Source organism: Nycticebus coucang, chromosome 7, assembly GCF_027406575.1.
Source record: "Nycticebus coucang isolate mNycCou1 chromosome 7, mNycCou1.pri, whole genome shotgun sequence".
Taxonomy (NCBI): Eukaryota; Metazoa; Chordata; class Mammalia; order Primates; family Lorisidae; genus Nycticebus; species Nycticebus coucang.
The window spans coordinates 115103633-115119123 of record NC_069786.1 but is presented as its reverse complement, the minus strand read 5'-3'; the positions used below and the strand labels follow the sequence as shown (position 1 = coordinate 115119123).

Genomic DNA, 15491 nt, shown 5'->3' with positions numbered 1-15491 from the left:
GTTAGAAAATGTGGGACAGGGATGGAGGAGAGAGAAACTGAATTTGTGTGTGTGTGTGTGTGTGTGTGTGTAAAAAGAGAGGGAGACTCGACAGAGACACACAGGCCTAGACCTACCCCATACCTGGGGGTATATGTTTGTACCTATTTGTTGCTATGCCACACCTGTCCATTGCACATCTAAGGACAGACAGAGGATGGAGTGCAGGGCTGGGCCACCCATCTGGAGCTCTGTGATGTCTCCCACATGGTTATGCACCTGCCCCTGCACAGATAACTTTTGCATGTTGCTTGCATTGGGAGGATATTTTTGTTGCTGTTGTTAGTTTACTGTAGGTCACACTGTCTTTTGGGGAGAGCAGGAGTGGCCAGGGATGGTCTGGAGCTGGTGGGTGCTCCCTGGGTGTCTGAGGCCCACAGAGAGGCTGTTGAGGCCCTTGGGAGGCAGGGAGTGTCCTCAGGGGCTGTGGCCTCTGTAGCCTCCAGAGATCACTGACTGAAGACACAAGAGCTCATTTTTAACTTCACCTCAGAGGAGTATTGGGAGACGTGGCAGCTGCCACCGGGACAGCTCGTGACTGGGCATAACAGCCACTCTGCAGATTGGCTCAGAGTCTGGCTAGGTCCTTGGCCAACAGGAGAAAGCTGGACAGCCCTTTCTGACCTTGAGTGTTATGTGACACTTGTAACCCAGATGGGCAGCCTGGGAGGAGCCAGGCTTTGCACAGGGAATGGGTGCTCTTGGCTAAGGGTTGCAGGCTCCTCCTTCTTTCAGAACACTGAGGAGTTTCTGGGGACCGAGTCCCACATTGAGAACTTCTCTCCTCCTGGATTCGCAAGGGACACACACAGCTGAGGGCTGATCCCAGGTCTCAGAGTTGGTGTGGTCTGGCCCATGATCTCTGTCTCCTGCCTCTGTCCTTTACAGGATGTATCATCCCGAGACTATTTTCTTTTGTTCTTCTCCAAGTCCATCAAATGCAGGGTTTAAAAGGACAATACGTGTGTGCACGCGCATGTTTGGGGCTTGGGAAGAAGGACAGGAGGAGGGAAGAGGGAATATGATAGAGAAAGCCAGAGACAGTCCCAGAAACCTATGTGCGCACTGTATGCCATGGCAATGCAAAGGGACCATAGGGAGACACCAAGGCCCTGGGGTAGAAATGATTCTCTCAAGGTTGGGACAAGGGTGCCATTTCCTGATGCTTTCCCTTTCTTCTTTAAACTGCTGAAATGTGGACGCACCAAGGGACAGGACAGGGCAGTGGAGCCACAGTAGCTTGGTGCCATCTCCTGCTGCCCAGCCCTGACCAACCTGTGCCCTCACATGGCGTGTCCGGCCCTCTTGCCCCCAGCCTCTCACTCCCCATGTCTCCCCTATTCTTTCTGGCACAGTACGATCCCCGCCGGGTCTGGCCAAGACACCCCTGTCTGCTCTGGGCCTGAAACCCCACAATCCAGCGGACATCCTGTTGCACCCCACAGGTGGTGAGTGACTGGCTGTAAGGGAGGTCCTGGGCAGGGGCTGGGGGCTTGGGATCTGATCAGTAGCTGGCTTTGTGCCCACAGGGAGGTCAGACTAGGGTAGGGGCTCTCTGTATAATGGTTGGGGGTAACAGCCTTTGAATCTTTTCTTCCCTTTGACTTATGGAGTCTGTGCCTCTCCCAGCTAGTTGGAGATGTGGAGGCCTGGGTCAGCGTCCTTGGAGTTGGACAGGTCTCTGCTCGAAGCCCAGTGCTCGGGCCTCGTGTATATGGACACACGTGCACATACACTCACATACGTACACACATGTACATATTCCTGCTGCTCCATGCCAGTGCCTGACTTGCAGCCCAGCTGGCTCTGCCCTGAGCATCCACAGGACATTAGAGGCCAGGCCAGGGGTGTGCGGGGGAGTTCTCTGGTCTGCCTCTTCGGGCCCACAGAACACTGCATGAGAAACCTTTGATTAGGCAGCAGCCAACACTGTCTGCACCTTCCTGGTCCTCTCACCTGGGAAGAACCTGCCACTCTCCCTCACCTGTGCTCTTCCCCTTGTCTGCCAGCATAGCAGCATCTTGCTGTGCTGCTGAGGACAGGAGACTGGGCCCTGGGGGCCGTGACAGGAGGAGGACCACCACATGGACGCTCCTCAGCCTTCCTGGGGCCACACACTCATCCTGGTTATGAGTAGAGGGCAGGGCCCTGGGCCTGCCCAGGAGACAATGCTCCTCTGAGTGAATGCCACCCACTCCCTGCTTTTGAGGGGGCCCCTGAACCCTTAGCTCCCTTAGTTACAGTTTGGAGCTGGCTGAGCCCAGAAAGTTGCTCCCTAGACTGGTTTAGGGGCTGGGTGAGGGCCTTGGTGTCCAATTTCACTTTTTTTCTTTAGTCACCAGAAGAGTGATCCAGCCAGGTAGGCAGGTGATGGCATGTATTATGACCCATACAGACACACAGCGGGGCACAGCCTTCCACATAGAGTGTTGGCATGGCTGGGGACACTGAGTCACCAGAGAGTTGGCCGAGGGAGGTGGGGGCTGCCTCTCACCAGACAGCACACTCTTGCCTGAGGCTACCAGTGGTTCTCAACCTGTGCATCACGACCCACAGGAACTATATTAAAGGGCTGCAGCATTAGGAAGGTTGAGAGCCACTGGCTAGGCCCACGTGAGCCCTGGGCACGGAGCTGCGAGCAGGTCAGGTTCTGAGGAGCCAGGGCCTCACCTGTGCATGCTGGACCTCAGCCCCCCCACCACTTGGGCCCTTTGTGGAGAGGCGAGCTCGGCCTGGCCTCACCCCACCTTTCTTGCCTCCTTTTCTCAGCAAATTCTTTCTTAAGAATAATCCCTGTTCACCTCTCTCTCTTTCCTCTGCTCTTCTCCTCATCTTCATCACCTGCCATCTTTCCTGCCTCTCCTTCCTCCCCCATCTCTTCTTGTCTTCCCTCAGAGGAGGATGAGGGGAAGGTGGTGACCCGGCCGCCCGGAGGTAAGTGTGCTCTGCAATGTGGCTGCGTTCCTTCTGGGTCTGGGCATGGCTTTTCACGTAGGGCTTGAAAAGGCTGGCTTGGGCTACCCTCTTTTCTGACTGGGTGTCAGGTGACCAGGCACATGGCCTGGCAATGAGATGCCAGGGTCCTGAGGCAAGTAGTAGTCCTGACTACCTTGTCAACAAAAATGTCCCTCCTGCTGCTTCCTTTCCTGGCGCCATCTGCACCAGTCTGTCTAGGGTGCTCCCACCCACAGAGACAGGGGAGGGGGACGTGCTCTTCCTTTTCCTGGGGTGTGCTCCACAGGTGTTTTCAGAGCAGGGATTCTCAACCTTGGCATTTGGGCCAGAATAACTGTTGTGGGCTGCTCCGTGCACTGTGGGATGTTTAGTAGTGTCTCTGGCTCTTACCTGCTAGATGCCAGCAACACCCAGTCGTGACAATCTGAAATGTCTCCAACACTGCCAGTGTCCCTGGCTCAGAAGCCTCATCTTTAGGGCCACGATGTGCCCCCCTTAAAGGCCCTACCTCCCTTTATATACCACAGAACATACCAAGTCTGTCTTTTTGGGATCTACACGAAGTGGGAATTTTGGGAGATCTATGGAATCATCCCATACAAAAATGTAATAGGACACCCATGCACATAATTTTGAAAAGTGGTTGCAAAGAGTTGGCATGTCTGTGGATCCAAGCTCAACCCCTAGTTTAGTCATCTAAACCAGTACTGGGTACTGGGAAAGCAGAGAGGGGTATAATTGGGCAGAAGGCTTCAACTCTGAAGGTGCAGAGTGAATGAGGACTCAGGGCAGCAGGGAAACAGGAGAGGTGCTGGCTTGTGTAGGAGGCCAGTGGATTGTTCTGGGCACCGGTGTCCCCATCTCCACCAGGAGGGGTGAGATGAAGTGGAGCTCTGATGTGTTAGGTGTTCTGACTTCCCACCTGGGCTCTGAGCTTGTGTGGCCTGATTGCCTTAAAGACTAGTTTTCTTAGGTCTACTTCCCACTTCCCTTTGCGTGCACCCCCCAGTGGGCATGGCTTGTGCCTCTCTTTCTCTGATGTCACCCAGGTCAGATGGTAGGGGCTTCACAGAAGGCTTTATCTGCTTTTAACCAGCCAGAGTTTGGGCAACAAAATCAGGCTGGTTGGGGGTTACAGAACAAGACAACTCCCAGTAGCAGATCCCAGAACAGGTGGGCCACAGTGTGCTCCCTCTGCTGGACATGGCCCCTCCCTGCTCCTTTGTAGCCTTTTTCCCAGGTGCAAGCCAACTGATGGCTCCCAGCAGGACAGTGAGGCTGGACACTGGAGCAGTGTTCCAGTTGCAGTTCCAATGTTGCAGTGGGCTCTCAGCTGTCCTTGGGGTTGGCCAACTTAAACAGCCTAGGGAGATCTCAAATACTCTCCAGTAGAAGTCCAGGGGTGGATTATACTGCAGGTTGGAGGGCCCTGGTGGTTGTCTCCTACTTTGGGGTGACTTCAGAGAAGTGGGTATCCATCAAACTGAACTGAGATCTGCCTGTGAGCCTCAGGATTGGCTCTCAGCTTATAGTGTCCTAATTCCTCCAGTGGGAGCCACAGAATTTGGAGGGGAAGGTTCTGAGGGATCAACTCAGCCACACTCATCATTGTTGCAGATGTAGTACTGAGGCCAGCATTGAAGGTCACAGTTGGGAGGCGACAGAACTAGCCTGGAGTTACTGCTCTCCTGTCTCTTAGTCAAGTGGCTGTTTCAAAGCCCTTCTCCTTTCTCTAGGCGCCATGCCCTGGGATTCCAGCGTGGGAGTCGGAATGGAGTCGGAATTGCTGTCCGTGGCCCGTGGAGTGGGGTCAAGGGGTGGGCAGAGAGCAAAGCTATGGGCGCCAGTTCCATATTTCCTGACTCATGTGCCCCTCCCGAGTCAGGCTAAAGCACATTCTTTGCTGACCCTCTGAGGCTCTGCTCGACTTCCCTGCCTACACTTTGACAGGAAATGTGGAAAGAGGTCTGTGAGGCAGGATTATTCAGATAGGGGGAAAGAAAAATTGGGGGGAAGCTGCTCTGTTCAAGGCACTGTGCCGAATACTTTGTATTCACCCACTCTTTCATTCATTACTTCAGGAAACATTTTGTGCGGCTACTGTGTGCCAGGCACCGTGCCAGGCTCTGGGGAGATACAGATGTGGGAGACAGCTGGTGAGGATGGAGATACCAATAGACCTCTCAGCATTAGGTAGAAACACTGAGCAGGGTAGGCACAGGGTGTCATGGGGGCTCAGAGGAGGGGAGTGTGGCCCGGCCTGAAAGGTTTGGAATTCTGACTGTGGAGCTCCTGGATCTGGCACTGGGGGTTTCTGTATTCTGTCTCTTCTCCCCAACCCACATGTCTTCTGTTTACTCGGGACGGTGGGCCCGTCTCTGCAGGCAAAGAAAACACACTTAGGGTGTGGATGAAGAGCCGCCAGTACAGGGCTGGAGGAGGCGTGTGGCCTGACGGAGCCAAGTCACCCTTGTGCTGCAGCTGCTGTCAGCCGCCAGCAGCCACTTGGCATGGGCTTGGGCTCCTGGAATGTTCTGCATGAAGCACCCTCCCTGGCCCCACCCTCCTGCCCTTCCTAACTCCTCTGGGTGCAGCTGCATGGGGATTGGAGGAGAGGAGGAAAACAGCAGGAGCGAGGGTGCCAGCAAGGGTAGTGGGGAAGGAGCGGGCACAGCGGGAACCAGCCAGCCAGTGACAGGGGCTGCTCCTAAACACTGGGGCTGGGAATGGCAAGAACAAATTAGGAGGAACTTTCCTGTCTCTTCTCACTTGATCCTAGTTGGGCAGGTGGGTAGTCCCATTCCCATTTCACAGATGAGAAAACTGAGTCTCAGGCTCCAGCTAGTGAAAGATGGGGGAGGGCCTGCAAGAAGTATGTTGCCCTGAGGTGGGGAGAAGACTAAAACCTGAGGAATAGATAGAAAAAGAAGTATTTTTAAGACTCATTCCAACCTGAGTCTGAAAACTTGGGAAAACTAATCCCTGCAGATGAGCTCAGGAAATCAAATAACTTCCCAAAGGTCCTGGCATGGTCTGGGTTCATGAGGAATGGCGACTGTGTGGAGGGATGTCTCTAGCTGATCTGGGACTGGAGGGGCAGGTGGGGTGGCTGTGGTAGGCAGACCAGCTGCCTGAGGAAGCCGATTCAGTGGGAGAGGAGGAAGGAAGTGGGGGCCAGGTAAGGGCAGGGCCAGGTGGGCTAGGTTTCTTGCTAGGCTGGTGACTTCGCCCTGGGAAAGCAGTCCTGTCCCCTCAAGTTCACACTCCTAGTCCTTTGAGAACTTGCTGACATTCTGCAGTTTAGGAGCTAAAGGGCATGGTGAAGAGGACAATGGGACTTCTGCCTTAAGAACTTAACCTTCCTGTAACCATCTGACATCTGAGGGTTTCTAATACTCTGTCCCATCAGCCTTCTGTGCAAACTTACGCTCAGGCCCCCAGGCTTTAGCTCGTTTAGGCTGCAAGCAGTTAGTGGGCACCTAGCCTTGACTAATGGCAAGCAAGCAGGCAGGAGTCTGGTCCTGGGCTTGACTCTGTCCTGACTATGAGATGGGTTGTACGGCACCTTATCTCAGTTTTATTGTTTCTAGAAGGGGTTCATGTACTTTTTTAAAGGGGTGTAGTATAGGGTAATGCAAGTTGCTTACCCAATGTGTGGGGCAGGGTTTTGGTGGGAAACCAAGGAGTGTGTAAGGAGCATTAAGACCAGTGAGGGGCAGGGAAGCCCTTGTGTGCTCCCAGCGGGAGCCGGGTGCCATCCACCTCCAGGACTGAAGGAACCAGGAGAGAGGTGGAGGGGAGGGTGGTTACAGGATCTGTGGCTAGAGGGACACGGATAGGGGATGCACCTCAACCTCCTCTCCTCTCTTCTCATCTGCTGCCAGTCCCAAAGGCCAAGACTATCCAGAGCCATATGGCAAGGGGGTCTGGGTGACACAGTGGATAAAAGTCGGTCCTCAGGAATGCAGGTCAGCGTGGGGAGTAGATCAGGAGGATGTCAGTGGGTGGAAGACCCACAGACCTTCACAGTGTCATTCATGTGGGTTTCAGTTTGGGCTCTGGGCAATGACAGGATGAATGGACTCTGGCCTGGGGTGTCCTTTGCAAGTTTGTGCATGAAGCATCCTCTCATGGTCCGTTCTCTTAAGCTAGGATACCACTATAGGGTAAGGGGGTGGTTCCCCAAGATGGAAGACAAACACTGAAGCTCTCAGCTCCCTGATCTTCAGATGGTGTCTGTGCAATGGCTGAGGGCAGGTCTGGGCCAGGCTGCCTGGGTTCCTATGCCCTCTCTGCCACTTGCTAGCTGTGGCCTGGGCAAGGTACTTATGCCTCCAGATCCTATTTTCCTCATATAGTTGTTTGTCCTTTTTAACATTACAAATACATGTAACCCTATATAGAGTGGCCTCTTCTTGGCTGATGGGTTGGAGTTCCAGTAGAGCCTGGTCTGGGTGTCCTGTGAGTCTGTGTGCCCTCTCTAGGCCATACAGAGCCATTATGAGTCTAGAGACTTTAATGCTGATGTCCACCAACTACTGTGCATCCTGGGGCACACTGCTCCACCTCTCTGGGCTGAGGGGATAGGAGTCAGAAAACTATGGCAGCTGGCCAAATCCCTCCCACCACCTATTTTTGTAAAGAAAGCTTCACTGTAACCCGGGCTTGCCCGTTTCCAGTAGCAGAGTTGTGTAGTTGTGATAGAGACAGTCTGACCTACCATTCCATTTACTATTTGGTCTTAACAAAAAATTGTACTGCCCTGGTCAGAAGCTCTCTGCACTGTCTTCCAGGGCCAGCAGGGCCTGTGCATGGTCAACATAGAATCGCGATTTTGATGTGAATTTTGTCTGGGGCTTCTGTGAGGTGGGTGAGTGGCTTTGCTGGTTGAGGGGGGTTTCTGGAAGGCCTTGCTGACTCAGGGATTCCTTCTTTGGGTGCCAACGTGGCTGGTTCTACATCACCCTGTCCCTGAAATAGACTGTCCCATGCCTACCCCTTTGCAGAAGTACTAACCCAGCCCCATCCACTGTCACTGCTGTTGGTTAGAGGCAGCTCTGTGTGGAGGCCAGAGACAGACGGGAAGGCTCTGACCGGAGCTGTATGCAGACCCCACTGCAGCCTCCAGGACCTGCTCCTTAAAGGGCTCTGAGATGTAGGACTGTCCTCTCCCAGCATCCAGGGTGGCCTGGCCTGTGTGCTTGGATGTAGGATGCCAGGCCTAAATGCCACCTCAGAAGCAATGCCCAGGAGGCTGTATTCCTATGTAGTGACGGCCGGTGATACCCAGATAACATCCTGGTGACCAGGCACCTTTCAAATTAAGGTTTTCTTTGGGGTAATGGGTGGGAGGTTTCATTACCCTGGAAGGTTGGTAATACCCTGGGCTTCTCACCCCAAGGGTCCTGGAGGAGGGGCCCTCCTCTACCTGAGTGACTCTCACAATTCTGGCTGGCAAGGACTTCAGGGGCCCAGTGCTGCAAATTCTGGTCCTCCTGGATGAGACAGGGACAATGCCAGGTTTGGATGTGGCAGGACTGTCATCTCTCTCCATTCAAGTCCCTGGGGGAAGCCCAGAGTACACTGCTGCTTCTTTCTGAGTAATATGGTGCTTGTTTTGGGCTGGCCTCAGAGGCCCTGGGGGAGCTGGACTGGGCCCTGACTGAGCCTCCAGGTGTCCTTGTCTGCAAAATGGCCTTTCTGGCACTTGCCCTGCCCCTCTTAGGCTGTTTTGAACACCAGGTGGGGCAGCATATGTGAAGGTTCTTTGCAAAGTGCTTGGAGCCACAGAAATGTCGTAAGTGGGTGATGGAATGTCTAGCTGTTTGTGGGGATGTGTTTCCCTGATGTCAGTCTCCAGAAGGATGCTGAGCATGTGGGGCAGAGATGGCTGGCTGGGTCTTGGTGAAGGGGTTAGTGCATGTGGCCTGCTGGGCATGGCTCACAGCACAGGCCTTTTGCCAGGAGCGCAGGCCTGTTTCTGCATTCTGGGCTCATGTGAACCCTGGTGCTGACCTGAGATATGGGCAAGGAGGTGGAGCTGGAGCACTGGGCCCACTGTACAGCCACAGCCTGGAGTGGTGCCTAGGGAATCTAGAAGGGCCCTAGGGGCCATCATGGAAGAAAAGGAGCTGCTAAAGGGAGTGTCCCCTGTGGACAGACATCTTAGGTTTTGGATGGGAGGTTCCATGATGGCCATATTCAGAGGTGGAGGCTGGGGTCCGTCTTGGGTAAGCTCCTCTGAGCAAGGGCCTGGTTAAATGTTGATGTGAGGCAGGGTGGGTACAGAAGGTGGGAGGTCCAGGAAGGTACTCTTTGCGTCCTTTGTGGCCTGTTCCTTGCTCCTCCCCACCTCGAGCTGGATCGTGTTTCTGGGCAGTCTGGGTGGTGTAGACCTGTGCTCAGATTCTCTATGCCCTTGTCCCTTCCAGAGCCCCGGAGCTATGTTGAGTCTGTTGCACGGACAGCAGTGTCTGGACCCCGAGCTCAGGACCCTGAGCCCAAGAGCTTTAGTGCACCAGCTGCCCAAGCCTATGGCCATGAGACACCCCTGAGGAATGGGACTCTGGGTGGCTCCTTCATCTCCCCAAGCCCCCTCTCTACCAGCAGTCCCATCCTCAGCGCTGACAGGTAAGGCAGGAGGGGGCAGTGGGTGAAAAGTGAGAGTGCAGGCCTGGGATGGAGTAGGCGAGGGCCTTGGCTCTGCCTAGGGTGTGGTTGGGCAGAAATCACATCCAGATTGTGGCACCTTGCAAACCATTCCATCAAGGCATGTTGAGAGCATATATCTGAGTGCCAAATGTTGTGTGGGGAGTCCAGGATGAGTGAGCTATAATTCCCAGGATGCTTTCAATTCCACCATCCAGAACTGTGCAGGAAGGAGTGAGTGGTACTAAGGTGAATGTGGCAGACTCCTCCCAAATTGAAAGTCTAGCAACAGTAATGACTAGTACATAAGTGAGCACTACTGGGTTGCCAGGAACTTTACTAAGTGTTTATACAGTCACTTAATCTTCGCAGCAGTCCTAGGAGTTCCCACTTTTCAGAAGAGGAAACAGAGGCACAGAGGTGATGTAGCTTGCTCAGTGTCCCACAGCTCAGCAGTAGAAGCAGTGGGGTTCAATCAGAGGCATGTGGTTCCAGAACCCACGTCTCTACCCTTGGCCTACGCTGGGTCACCTGTTCCCCACAGGATGGCAGTCACATGTGCCCAGAGTTCACCAATAAGTGAAGGGCTTGGAGCTCAGAGCAAGGGCCATTATTTCTGGCTAGGGATGCAGAGGGGACTTCTGAGGACTGGAGGTATGTGAGGGGGGGTCCAGAAGGATGAGCAGGATTTTGAGAAGGTATTCCACAAGGACAGTCCAGCAGGGACAGAGGGCTTGGGTGTGTATGTGTTGGGAACATAGGGCTGAAGGAACATGGTCTGCCAGTAAGGGGTGCCTTGGTGGGTAGGCAGCTGGCCTCCATCATTCTGAGTGCATTGGATGGAGAAGAAAGCCCAGAGTTGGGCAGGGGAGGGTGGATAGTCCCTGCTTATAGGCTCAGTAGAGGGAAGAGGGCCCCTCCCAGCTTCCCTGTCTCCTTGGCCTACTACCCTGGCCTGAGCAGCCCTGCCTCCTCTCTCTCACTTCCCCCTCCCAGTTAGGTGGGGGAGGGCAGAGTCTGGTTGAGCAGAGGCAGATTCCTTCTGGATTTTAAGAATTCTGAAGCCCCAAGCCAAGCCAAGCGAGTACCCCCTCCCTCCAGTCCCCTTTCCTCCTTCACCCCCAGCCTCTCGGGGTAGCCAAGGCAGCCCATATTGCTCAGGAGGTCTGGCTCTAGCAGAGGCCCCCTGTTCCCCCTGCTCATCCTAGCTCCGTCTCTCATTCCTCAAAATCCAGTTTATTTCAAACCAGGAGGTGGCCTACTGCTCTGGGCCCCTCTGACCTTCCTGCCCTTGGCTCTTACCTGGGCCAAGAGCACACCTCTACTGAAACCTCACATCACCCAGGGAACATGAGTATCCAACCTGGCCCAGCCAGCATGGGACTTTCATTCTGCAGCTCCAGCTTCTGGCCCACTGGCTGTGTAAAGACTGCGGTCTCCAGAGGCACCTGGTGCATTGCCTACTTGCTACCTTCTTTACACAGGCCCGGTCAACCTTACTCTCTCCTGCTGTATCATAGATGGATACAAGTTTGGGTCTGGAAGGAGTCTGGTTCATCTAATCCTGCCCCCTCATTTTCCACAGGGGAAAATTTTAAGAAGCAGAATCCTGATTTCCCAACTCACTGGCCATTGTCACCCTTCCCATCTGTCCTCTACATGGACTTTGACTTAACTTTATAGGGGAACTTTTGATTGTGGTTATTGCCTGAGGAATAGTCCTTTCTGAACTGAGTTTTTTCAGCATCTTAGAATTGGGAGTGACTTCTGAGCTCATCTCATCTAACCTCCCAACAGAGAAAATTCCCTCCACAACATTTAGGCCATAGATCTGTCAGCCTTTGCTTAAAGGACGGGAGTCTCATTACCATGCTTGCTCCATCAGCGGCCAGATCCAGTGCTGGAGTGCAGACCTTACAATGAACTGAAATCCTCTTATTTGAAACTCCACACCCCCCATGAGTGCTTGTCTTTGCTCTTTTGGAGCCACCCAGGAGTGAAAGCCCAATTTTAGCATTCTCAATGTTTGTTTAAGGATGATGATGTTATACCCATGGAGTCAAGGTATGGATACCTCCAGTAGGAACAGGAGCAGGAAACTCCAGTGGGAGTTTCTGTGCTGCTGGAGGCTACCATAGGACAGCCACCTTCAGTTTAGATAGGAGAGATCTCTTTGCTTTGAGGTATGGAGTCAGGATGGTGCAGTGCAGAAAGTGTGGGCTTTGGAATCAGATATGGCTGAGTTGAAACTCTGTTTTTTTATCAGCTGTGTGGTCTTGAGCCTACTTCTGAATGTCTCTGAGCCTTAGTTTCTCTTCTGACGTTTCCATAAGGTGGTGTACAGAAGCCCTGCCATTCTGCCACTGTGCCAGTGGAGCTGTTCTTACTGTTATTAGTGGCTAGGGGGAGGGCTGAGTGCCCACTGAGAACCCACCTTCACTCTATGCCCTCTGCTGTTCCCACCTGCCATCTCTCCCTAGCACTTCAGTGGGGAGTTTCCCATCCGGGGAGAGCAGCGACCAGGGTCCCCGGACACCCACCCAGCCTCTGTTGGAGTCTGGCTTCCGCTCTGGCAACCTGGGGCAGCCCAGCCCTTCAGCCCAGAGAAGCTACCAGAGCTCTTCTCCTCTCCCGACTGTGGGCAGCAACTACAACAGCCCCGACTACTCACTGCAGCAATTCAGCTCCTCTCCGGAAAGCCAGGCCCGGTCTCAGTTCAGTGTGGCTGGCGTCCACCCGGTGCCTGGGAGTCCTCAGGCACGTCACAGGACAGTGGGCACCAACACTCCCCCGAGTCCTGGCTTCACCCGGCGGGCCATCAACCCCAGCATGGCTGCCCCCAGCAGTCCCAGTTTGAGTCACCGCCAGGCAATGGGTCCACCAGGTACTGCTTTCCATAGTAACACGGTCTCCAGCCCTCAGAGCAGCACAGTGACCACTCCGGGGAGCCCCAGCCTAGGCCGGCACCCAGCAGGGGCCCACCAGGTTTCTGGCCTCCATGGCAGTGTGGCCACCACTCCAGGAAGTCCCAGCCTGGGCCGGCATCCTGGGGCCCACCAAGGCAACCTGGCCTCCAGTCTCCATGGCAACACAATAGCCAGCCCTGGAAGCCCCAACCTGGGCCGTCACCTGGGAGGGTCTGGATCTGTGGTTCCTGGCAGTCCCAGCTTGGACCGGCATGTGGCTTATGGTGGCTACTGTACTCCTGAGGACCGGAGACCCACCCTGTCCCGGCAGAGCAGTGCCTCTGGCTACCAGGCTCCTTCTACGCCCTCCTTCCCTGTCTCCCCGGCCTACTACCCTGGCCTGAGCAGCCCTGCCACCTCTCCCTCACCGGACTCAGCAGCCTTCCGCCAAGGGAGCCCAACACCAGCATTGCCAGAGAAGCGGAGGATGTCCGTGGGAGACCGAGTGGGCAGCCTCCCCAACTACGCCACCATCAATGGGAAGGTGTCCTCACCTGTCGCCAGTGGTATGTCCAGTCCCAGCGGTGGCAGCACTGTTTCCTTCTCCCATACTCTGCCTGACTTCTCCAAGTACTCCATGCCAGGTGAGTCTCTCCCCCTTCCATTTCCCTCTCCTACGATAAATTAAGTCCAAGAGTTAGGATATCTGTCCCAGTCTCCATTCTGACATTTCCTGGGTGAATGCCTTGGGTGAATCACTGACTTCTGGGCCTCAGTTTCCTTATCTGTGTAACAGGAGTTGGTGGTGTCCTTCCATGATCGCATTAATGTACACAGCTATGATTTAATAATAATAATTAAAAAAAGAATAAGTTTGCTGTGGGCGTGGGTGCTATAATAAGGGTACGGAGGCAGAGGCCGGAAATAACAACTAATGGTATTACTGTCAGGCTTATCACCACCCCCACAGCCACTGCCACTTGTTGAGCACATGCTATGTGCCATTCTCCAAGCTAAGTACTATCTCATTTAATGTTTAAGCCACTTAGTAAAGTAGGTGTTATTATCCCCATTGTACAGAGCAAGGCTTGCAAAGGCTCTGTCACTTGGAGTTGCATTTATCATGCATTTATCTACATCTTGAGGGTTATTATGATTTAGCTTAACCTTGAAAACCTGTCTTCTAAACATGACCCTCTGTAACTTTTGCCATCTTCATGATCCCACATCACTCATAGTAGGCCTGGCAGCCAGGTGTGGCATGGGCCAAGGCTGAGGGCTGGCATCCTCACCGGAGTCCAGTTTCTTTAGACCTGGCTTCATGGAAGCCTGTGCAGGTTTGTGCGGTGAATTGTTTACCTATCACCCAAACTTACCATCTTTGGCTCTACTAAGAGCAGCGTTTTTCAACCTTTTTTATCTCACAGCACACTTGAACTTATGGTTAAACTTCCGTAGCACATTTAAATTATGTTAATCAAAAAGAATGTGAAAAAAAGAATATACTTTGAACTTCTTTTTTTTTGGCCGGGGCTGGGTTTGAACCCGCCACCTCCGGCATATGGGACCGGCGCCCTACTCCTTGAGCCACAGGCGCCACCCTGTGCCTTGAATGTCTTTGAAAATAATTTAATGATCTTTAAAAATTTTCATGGCACACCAGTTGAAAATCACTGACTTGGAGGGTTCATTATCTAAGCACAAAGGTCAAGGCTTCAGTTGATCTGCAGCTTCTGGGCCAAATCTCCAACCTGGCTGAAAGCAGAGTGGCTCTGGGGTGCTGGCCATTCGAGGTAGATTTAGACTGTTTCAGGCAACCTGGGATGGCCCCCAGCTGCCCAGATTCTCCCTGCGTTATTCCCAGTCCTGCCCTGAGTCTGCCAAGCTGGAACACCTGGAGTAACCCTGTACTCCCTATTTCCTGTCGCCCACTGGGGACATCTGGTTCTCAGTCCCTCTCCTTGAAGGATGAAAAACTTCTAGTAGTTGGGACACTTCCTGTTTCCCACCATCTTCCCTGCCTAAAATAGCCTTTGGAGTCAACACAGGAAGGCACACGGGACTGTAGCTGCCTCTGACAGCTCATTAAATAGGCCACAGCGACAGAAGGGCCTGAGGCTTTGGAGCAGGGAGAGAGGCTCTCTGCAGTTGCACAGCCCAGCTGCCTAACCCAGGGGCCTTGTCAGTGCACAGCTGCCAGGAAAGGAGGCCGACCTTGCCCTCAGGGTCCCCCAGACACAAATCCCAGAATCCTAAAGGAGTGTAAATCACAAGTTGAAATTAACTAGGCACTGGAGACCGCTCTGTGTCTCCTGGTCTCCTTTAGCTTCACAGTGTCCATAGAACAGGCTTTGGAAAAATCTGGAATTGGAATATTCCTTTTTTCCTTTTCCTCCTCTTCTTCTCCCAGCCTGCTTTCTCCTCCTCCTCCTCTTCTTCTTCTTCCTCCTCTTCTCCTTCTTCTCCCTCTTTTTTTTTTTGGGCCAAAAGATGGCGGAAGAGGGTGAGGGCTGCACATCCTCTGACCTGGACAGAAACATAAGGTATAGCTGGTGCTGACCGGTGTGCCAGGGCCTCTGACCTGGGAAGGCTTCCCTGATCACCACCTATGACTTGGGGAAGTCACCCTTGCTCTCTGAACTGCTCCTTATTTGTAAAATTGAGCAGCTGGACCCTGTCTGAGCTCCCTCCAGACTCTAATGTTCTCTGACAGATTCCAAGGTCTGCTTTTTGGGGATTCGTCGGACCAAGAGGTGGCTGTGTGGCACACAGTAGATGGCTGCTGGTGCTAGGTCAGCCACCTCCTGGGTGTCCCAGGGCAGGAGTGACTTTTGCCCTATGTGGTGCAGAACATAGGGGAGCTATGCAGGAAATTGGAAACAAGGGAGCAGACAGGGATTTTTCTGCCTCATCTTCATGGTGGTTATGCTGAAGTTAGAAACT

The 15491-nt window shown here is 53.5% G+C and overlaps 1 protein-coding gene across 13 annotated transcripts in view; it reads left to right on the top strand.

Moving 5' to 3' along the window:
- The window catches only part of TNS1 (tensin 1), a 218177-nt gene that overhangs the window by 188842 nt on the left and 13844 nt on the right, over positions 1-15491 (top strand). For 8 of the 13 annotated variants that reach the window (XM_053598389.1, XM_053598391.1, XM_053598385.1 and 5 more), the window contains 5 exons: positions 1395-1487; positions 2375-2398; positions 2935-2973; positions 9426-9624; positions 12123-13192. In XM_053598389.1, coding sequence (XP_053454364.1) covers positions 1395-1487; positions 2375-2398; positions 2935-2973; positions 9426-9624; positions 12123-13192 — 1425 coding nt within the window. The remainder of the gene's footprint in view (positions 1-1394; positions 1488-2374; positions 2399-2934; positions 2974-9425; positions 9625-12122; positions 13193-15491) is intronic. The other 5 variants (XM_053598390.1, XM_053598386.1, XM_053598392.1 and 2 more) reach the window with 3 other exon arrangements.